Raw genomic sequence first — 8,402 nt, forward strand, 5'->3', positions numbered from 1 at the left:
ACTAGCTACTTCAAGACGCGCGATGAATTACGACTCCAGCTTTCTCAGTCCATGGATTTTGTCAGACGCGTATCTTGCCCTTGATTCTGGACAGTGTTTACCAGCATTAATCAGTATTTACCAGTGAAGCCTCTATATACGGTTTTCTAAGCCTATCTAAAACCCGGGAGCGTCCATCGTGGACGTGCGCGATTCTCAGCTGCCTGTCTCTCAATCTGCCGTGTACCCCAGCCTCAGCCAGGAACAGCGAGGCTAATTTCGAACCGTCAGTGATGGCTTCTTCTCTTAGTGCCATGCAATGCTGCCTTTAACAGCTAGAGCCGCAAGGTGCTTGGGTATTTTGGCGTACCGTATGCCCCACCAGAATAATGATACTACACGGTAATCTGTTTTCTAAAACACGCTGCTGACTACGCCATTGGGTGCCAACGCTCCGATCTTGTCACGTCTAGGACGAACCTCCCTGCGTTGCCGCTGCGTCGCTGCGTTGATCTTTTACACACAGACTTGGGCGTTACATCCTCCCATCGTTGACGGTCAGCATCGCCCGTGTTTTGCGTCGACCACCGCGCGCGCGTTAGACGCGCGCAAAACACGAAATCCCGTGACCCGGATCACCTGATCTGCGAACCACCATCGATACGTCATGGCCATTAGAGATTCGACGTCTTCAGCATCAGGCAACAACTCATCGCCGGATTTCGCCTGCCCGGAATCCTGAGAACAAGCTGCATGGAATGTTTATGACACCGTTCATGCGGCTTATATCCTCATGAGGCAGACATTTCCTCGTGCCGATCTCTGTGCCTCGCCCGTCAGCGCGTGATAACCTGCCGTAGGATTATCGTGGGCTTTGTGGTAGGGCTGACTCGAACAGTTACACTAACAGCCGCATTATGAACGCTATCTACTCCCGATTCGTTACGGAGCTGACTGACTCCAGACCTTGTCTGATTCATCCCTTTCATGCACGCAACGCAAACCTCCATGAGATCCGTGCTGACCTGTCACTCCAAATTGCTCAAGTCTGTGTTTGGTTGGTGGAGATTCTACTCCACCACCGGCAGTCAATGCTTAGAGTCATAATTCCTGTCAGGCTTTGAGAAATTTGACAGAGTGCCTGTTTGGTTCCTAGAGGAACAAATCACCCTGCCCTGTCTCCTGCCTTGTTGCCACACTGACACTGCCGACTTCATCTCCAAGGATGTTTTTGGTATTTTGAAGAGATTCCCCGCAGCAGGCGCCCGTCAATCTTTTGGACAGTGACGTAAAATAGCGAGGAACATGTCGCTACTCTTGGTCCGACACACCTTGGTGGTGGATCTTCACATATCTTCTATGCTATACTGAGTTGTTTTTATTTATGCATTTGTTACTACCATTTATTCTTTAATTGATGAATGTTCTGTTTCTCTCTTCGAATACAAGGTAGTACGCCTTATTTCAGGCCGTCTTTTGCAGGACGTCTACCGGTGGCTTTTGAATTGTACGAAGAGCTTGCGCCACTTGACAATTCTTGCTCTGGATCGAAGCTCTCATATCTCGATATAATATGCGAACGGGGGTTTTTTCCCTCGTTATGTGTAGAATTTTGGAGCCATTGATCTTAGGCAGCACTCGACGATCGGAGGACTATGTTCATTATCTGAAGGCAGCAGTGCAGTTGATTTAGGACAGATGCATCATGCAAATATCCTACACTGCAATGAGTGCGCCCGTTCTTTGCCGATACTCTGGTCACTTGATGTTTAAATTCCTAGTAGTTTCTTGAGGCTTCACCCGAGGCTCTTCTTGCGTGCACGTCTCGTCTTATGACCCTATTACATATCATTTGACTGCCTGCGCGCCGATACTGCAGCCTTCAGCAATGCCTAGATATTGTTTTTGCCCTATATCTTTGTGGTGATATCGAGCCATGCGTAAGGCAACCTATTCTGACTCAAGAGCCCTGGATGCGTTCTTGAAAGCTTTGGACGAACTCGCTGAAGGAGAAGGCAGTGCAAAGGACCGTGTAACTTTCAGTTTTAACTATCTACTATAAATTCCTACAGATCAAGAATTTGTCTCTACCTTGAAACGCGAGTGTCTTCTTTTCCAAATCGCTTCTACGATCATGATAAAGATTGCAATTGCAGGTACTAGCGGCCTCGCGCAGTACATTGCTCATTATTTGTCCACACAAACATATCATCAATTCATCTTGCTATCAAGAAAAGTGAGCTCGTCTAGTCACCACATCCTGGTATCACAAACTGATGTCTATGTACGCAGCCAAACCCAGGTCTTACTGCCAAAGGATGGCAGGTCATCACCGTTGATTACGGAAGGAGTGACGACCTTCGCTACAAACTGACCGGAGTGGACACGGTCATCTCAACTATTTCCGGTCAGGCTCAGATCGCCCTTATCGATGCCGCCGCCCAGGTGCACGTCCGCCGCTTTGTGCCGTCTGAGTTTGAAGGCAGACCCTCTATGCGTCCCCCGTCTGATATTCTGGACCGTGGAAAGAAAGCTGCCCTCAACAGACTGCAGTATTACGAAGACTACGGAATGGAGTATACCGTCTTTGTATGCGGCGTCTTCTATGAACGATTTGCTCCCGGGGGGATGGCCGCTTTTCAGATCGGACATGGGACATATGTTGCCGGTGAGGGTGACTACCTCATGGACATCCGGAAGATGACGGCGCAGATCCCATATTACAATTCCATGGGACAGGAGGTTCACATCTGTATGACCTCCGTCCAGGACGTCGCGCGCTTTGTCGTCGCAGCGCTGGACCTACCGGCGTGGCCTACCGAGTTTCGAATGCGAGGCGATCGGATGGCACTGGATGATGTCGTCAGGACAGCAGAGATCATGCGAGGTGAGTTGATGCCCATCGTCATAATGGCCAGTCAGTCAGCTATCAGTACTGAGAATTAGCAAAGGTGTCTCCCAGTTCAATCGAATAGCACACACCGAAGAATTTCTCCTGAACAGCCTCTCCTTCGCGAAAGCTGTCGGTAACATGCCGGAGCAGTGGCGCCTCTACCAGCTACTGGCTACCATGGCTGGTCGATATGACTTTGACAGTCCGAACCTGAATGGCATGGTTAACGTTCAGCCAAGCAGGTTTCGGGACTGGCTGTACGCTGCCTGGTCTCAGAGTCCGTGATATGGTTTATCAAGTACCTGGATGGGATTCGGTTTAATGGATGGGGAAGAACAGTTTTATGTAACATAGAGGGATCACTCCCGTCTTGACAGTATTTTATGCTTTCTGTTTAAGTGATGGCGCTTGGAATTGAGTTCATCTCAGCTGAGAAATAAATACCAGTGTCGACTGCAATAAGATTTTATAGCATTCTTTTATGGCCTAGCAGTATTTTTGACCACAATTATTGAAACTTCTTGATGACACCTAACATAACCATAATCAAATTAGAAGTTATCTTGTTTTATCCATGATACTGCATCCCTGACCTACCAGTTTAGTACCTAGGTGACGTAATGTAAGCAGGACATGAACCACATGTACATACATACTCCACATTCCAGAAATTTTGTTTATCTAAAGGGGAGCGTGGACGGAGACTCGGGAGTTTATCTACCTTTCTATCATAGTCGCATTCCATGCGCATGCAGATTGATCCTGTTTCCTTTTCTTTTTCCTTTTCCCTCTGTTTTTGTCTTTCTGTTACTAAGCCATCTCATCCATCCTTTAATCCAAAGAAAAAAAATTCGCAAAGGAATCGAACAAACCAACCAGCCTGCAACCTACAACCCGCGACGTACACTGTACAATACATATGGACGTCGCCCTCCGCCCCGCCTCCCGCCCAGACCTCCCTGTCCTCGCGACCATCGGCGTCCTCGCCTTCCGCGACACCCCGCTCTACGCGCATTTCGCGCCGCGCCATCCGCAGCGGGAGGGGGACTTCCGGGCCGCGCTGCTCCTGGAGGCGCGGACGAGGTTCGAGTCGCCGGGGCAGTGTGTGGTTGTTGCGGAGGTGGATGTGGATGTGGATGTGGATAGGGGAGGATCTGATGGTGAGGATGAAGATGAGAGGGAGGGGGGTGAGAAGGAGGGTAAAAGGAGGATGGGGAGGAGGATGGTGGTGGGGTTTGCGTATTGGGTGAAGGTTGGAGGTGGAAGTGCAGGGTTTGGGTCTGGGCCTGGGCCGTCGGGGACGGGGGAGGGGAAGGGGGTGCAGGAGTGGTATTGGAAGGATACGTGGGGGAAGAGTGAGTCCTGATCTGATGCATGTTCTGCATGCTTAAAAAATTAACTGTTCTAAATTCGATACATACATACATTTTATTATTGGTTGGTTAAAAAAAGCAGAAAAACTGATCGATCTACCATCTCCTACAGAACTCCGTCGAACCCTCCTCTCCTTCGAGGCCATCTACTCCGGCACCCTAGGTCCCGGCCGGATCTTCATCGCCGAGAGCGTCCGGCGCTTCCACGCCCTCACGGACCAGATCATCAGGAACCATGCATCCATCATCGGGCGCGAGTACTGGTACCTGAGCACGCTGGCGGTGTTGCCTGCTTTCCAGCACAGGGGGATCGGTGCGCGGCTCGTGGACTGGGGGTTGGAGCTCGCGAGGAAAGAGGGCGTTCCGGTGACGTTGAAGAGTACGGAGAGCGGGTACCGGTTGTATGAGAGGAAGGGGTTCAAGGAGGTAGATGCCATGCAGGTCACGGAGAGTCTGAGAGTTCCGATTATGGTGTTTGAGCCGTCTTGATTGGGACTTAAAAGGGGGCAAAAAGATATGGGATATTCTGTGATACTCTTCTGCTCTGCTATATATGTACTGACAATATGTATCAAAGCTCATTTTCCCCCCATTTTATCGCCTAACATTGGACCAACTACACCCAAACGCCGCAATGGTTTCTTTTATTGACAAGTCAGGCACTGTGTGTGTGCTCGATATTGACAGCAGTTGCATGCTTGTTTTCTTCGTGATGAACCTCAAATTCCTTGTCATTGACGTTTTCGGGAAGCGTGCCTAGCGCCCTTCCCCCGAAGAGAAGATCAATCTCCTCCAGAGACTTCTGCTTCGTCTCCTGGAAGAGGAAGTAAATCACAGGAAGCGTCACACAAAGGTCTGAGGAGAGTCAGAAGTACTAATCTTGCGAAGCTAGGAATAGGGGAACTCACTCCACGCAACGAACACAAAATAAAACCTCCACTTGATATGACCGAGAGCGATTGGTGATATTTGCGCCCACAACGTACTGACGGCCCAGTTGCCGATACCAGTAGCGAAGGCGTTCCCTTTTCCTCGAATTTGCATAGGCATGACCTCTGCCATGTAGACCCTGGCATAGACGTTAGTACCTTTTACCCTTACAAAGCACGTAAAGCTTTGTCTCATCACAAAGGGTAAAGTCGCCTGAAGTCAGAATGAAGAGTTCCATCAACATACCAACTACACGGCCCAAAAGACAGAGAGAAGATCACCGTGACACAGAAAATAAAGAACACCCCGCCAATGCTGTACCCGATTCTCTTCCCGCCAGGATTCCGGGAGTTGAGCGCAGCCTCGCAGATCAGCGCAATTGAGATGGCAATGGTACCGAAAATCATCGGTCTCCGCCTTCCCACTCGGTCAAGAAGGAAAACGATGAAGATGAGGTTCGTAAGGGGCCCAATGCAGTTGTAGATCCCGGCGATGAGAGTGTTGCGGTGTCCGGTGATGCCGAGAGCCTCGTACATGATGGTCTGATAATAGTTGATAACATTGACACCGGTCATTTGCGTGAAGACTTGGACTGCAACACCATGGCTGCACGTTTACAATTAGCTTTTTGGACCATGATCCGTGTAGCAGCAACGAACAAGGAGAGAGAATAGACATACAGCAACCGAGTCCGCCACTGCGGCACTTTGAACATGACGATCCATCCAGGAACAGCGACCGCTTTCTCTGCTTTAATAGTAGTCTTTATCTCAGCGTATTCCCGCTGGATCCACTCCTCGTTTGAGCCGTCAAAATGAAGTTTCCTAAGGACCCTCATGGCTTCATCATAGTGCTCCTTCTCCATCAAATGCCGTGGTGACTCTGGGAGGAAACTCATCCCAACGACGAGGATCAAGGCCGGAACAGCTTGAAACGCGAGCGGAAACCGCCACTGGAATTGACTGGTGTCTGGGGCATGCAAGGAGCCGTATCCAACCCAGCTTCGATGGTGGTTAGTCCTATGCTCTTGGTCTTCAGGACATATAGGAGACATACGTGCTCACGATAAATCCGATTCCAACCATTTGCTGCGACAGACCGATAATTAGGCCCCGGGACCGTGGGTGAGCACATTCCGCCTGGTATACAGGTACGGCCATGCTCATGAGTCCAACGGCCCATCCTGCGAGAATACGGCCGACGAGTATCATGGAGATGTTCTGCGCAGCGGCTTGAAGGATTGCTCCGATCGTACAGATAAAAGCACCCATCTGGATGCTAAATTTGCGGCCAAAACGATCCATCGTCAGACCCCCCTGGAGAGCGCCAATTGCCGCTATGGAATTCAAGTGTCAGCTCTAAACCCATATGGGAGCGGATCTCACGGGAAACCTACCTCCACCGGAGAACGTGCTATTGATTGCGCCTACAATGGCAGAGGTCTGCATCGTGTTGAAATACGTCAAGAAATTCTTGGACGCAATCACATCGGTCATGACTCCGGAGTCGTAGCCAAAAAGGAACGACCCGGTGGCTGCGAACACGGCGAGGGAGACGGTGAAGGCTCTACCCATCTCGAAGTCTTGGCAGTATGTCGACAGGTGAGATGAAAACGAGACGTTTGAAGAACAAATCGAGAACCTTCTTCATATAAAACGCGAGAAATAAGTCGTTCTCTTAACTGAAAGAACGGATAACGCGCCCCCAGCAGGGTGCGGGTTCCGTGCTCCTATGAGGATAGACAAACGCGTCTGTCACACGGGTCAGAAGCAGCTGGTGGTGAAGAGCCTCTGGAAGATGCCATGACTGCCATGGCTAACGCATCGAAGACAGTTCTAGGTCCTGGGAGGGTTCTAGGCTACTCGTCCCTAGCGGCGGTGGAGTGGAAGAACGGCCCGCCGCTGCTGAAAAATCCGGGGTCAAACTGTGGGTACACACAACCATGCTCCGCCCTGGACCATTTCAAGACATCTTCGGGGTTCTGGATGTCAGACGCTCGCCATATCCGGACGGGCTCAGCCCGAACCCGTGTTGGCGGCGCCTCCAGGGTAAACGGGGCGACGCCATGCGGTTTTATTGCGAGTAGTCGGACGGAAGGGTCACAGCGGACGCATCAATCGCATGGCGGCCTGAGCAGCCTCAGGAGCGTCGACCCCGCACAACGGCTGAAGGAGGCTTGCGGTTGAACTGGTCTCGAGGTTCCCCAGTCCACCGCGTGCGGGATAAACCATCTCGATGGCGAGATGTTCCATTTTCTGAGGTGCGTCATTCTGCGCGGTCCGGACTCATGGGGGTTTTCTGCAGACGCAGGCTGAGGGCGGGAACACGTGAAGAACAGACAGCCCTGGTCACCATCTGTGCAGGAAGATGTGCAGAAGCAGATTGTGCAGAGACCATGGGATGCCGTGCGGGACATACTGAGAAGAGGGCCTGATCGGCCATGTGCAAGAATCAGGGACTGCTGAAGCCTGGTGCATGGTAGAGAAGGCGGGATTCTATCAAACCAACTAGATGACGATCAACGGCGGCCTCCGGTTTGTTGATCTCCCACCATTGCCTCATGAAAGCTTCGCTAGTGGGTCTAGCCCACTGGTGAGCTGTCTATACAAACGTCAAATGGGTCTTTTGGCTAAACTACTTCAACGTGACCGCATCGCATGAAAATTGCTAGACAATAAGAGATCTGTGGACCAAAACCACGCATTGTCTATAAAAGAGGTCATATCTCCAATTGCAGTCAACACCGGTATTTCATAGCAGATATCAGATAATATATACATGTACAACAGGAGGTATATTATTGCGTTATCAGAACTTGCAGATCTTGGATAATGAGCACCTCATGTCAACTGTGTACTGCCCAAGGTCATACCAGCATGTCTTCCACTCACCTTTCAGAGGTCTCCTGTCCAGCACGTCAATAACATCTGGATGGCTACCTCCAGCAGGCACAATGTGAGCTCTTTAGATATTATGGTATATGGTAACGTAATCGGACACCGAGCGGGCCACCAACCAACGCCTATTATATTAAATATCTAGTTATCTCACCACAACGCCCCTAAATTGAAGCTATATACACATAAAATAATTGCCTATCTGTTTGGGCAGCTGACCCTAGTATGACCTTGAATATTGCAGTTGCTGCACCGCGGTGGTGCACGTTTCCTAGGCCGCTCATCACCTTCCACTACCCCCTCTGCTTGCAGCTCTGCAGCTTGCTGAGC

General features: G+C 50.5%; 4 protein-coding genes across 4 annotated transcripts; 3 read left to right on the top strand and 1 right to left on the bottom strand.

Moving 5' to 3' along the window:
- Window positions 1-1,915: 1,915 nt before the first annotated feature.
- On the top strand, window positions 1,916-3,157 carry VTN00DRAFT_8255 (uncharacterized protein; the record flags this gene model as incomplete). The annotated part of the gene is made up of 3 exons (XM_069435089.1): window positions 1,916-2,011; window positions 2,272-2,866; window positions 2,931-3,157. 3 exons carry the CDS (start codon window positions 1,916-1,918, stop codon window positions 3,155-3,157), a joined length of 918 nt encoding a protein of 305 aa, XP_069286521.1.
- Window positions 3,158-3,791: 634 nt separating this feature from the next.
- VTN00DRAFT_8256 (uncharacterized protein) lies at window positions 3,792-4,734 on the top strand (the record flags this gene model as incomplete). The annotated part of the gene is made up of 2 exons (XM_069435090.1): window positions 3,792-4,227; window positions 4,358-4,734. The coding sequence occupies 2 exons, from the start codon at window positions 3,792-3,794 to the stop codon at window positions 4,732-4,734; spliced, it is 813 nt and encodes a 270-aa protein (XP_069286522.1).
- A 166-nt stretch (window positions 4,735-4,900) lies between these two features.
- On the bottom strand, window positions 4,901-6,749 carry VTN00DRAFT_8257 (uncharacterized protein; the record flags this gene model as incomplete). The annotated part of the gene is made up of 6 exons (XM_069435091.1): window positions 4,901-5,100; window positions 5,154-5,314; window positions 5,422-5,781; window positions 5,856-6,176; window positions 6,232-6,511; window positions 6,572-6,749. The coding sequence occupies 6 exons, from the start codon at window positions 6,747-6,749 to the stop codon at window positions 4,901-4,903; spliced, it is 1,500 nt and encodes a 499-aa protein (XP_069286523.1).
- A 237-nt stretch (window positions 6,750-6,986) lies between these two features.
- On the top strand, window positions 6,987-7,361 carry VTN00DRAFT_8258 (uncharacterized protein; the record flags this gene model as incomplete). Its single annotated transcript, XM_069435092.1, has 1 exon — window positions 6,987-7,361. One exon carries the CDS (start codon window positions 6,987-6,989, stop codon window positions 7,359-7,361), a length of 375 nt encoding a protein of 124 aa, XP_069286524.1.
- Between the last annotated feature and the right edge of the window lie 1,041 nt (window positions 7,362-8,402).

Source organism: Thermoascus crustaceus (genome assembly GCF_041956765.1).
Source record: "Thermoascus crustaceus strain CBS 181.67 unplaced genomic scaffold VTN00scaffold_5, whole genome shotgun sequence".
Classification (NCBI taxonomy): Eukaryota; Fungi; Ascomycota; class Eurotiomycetes; order Eurotiales; family Thermoascaceae; genus Thermoascus; species Thermoascus crustaceus.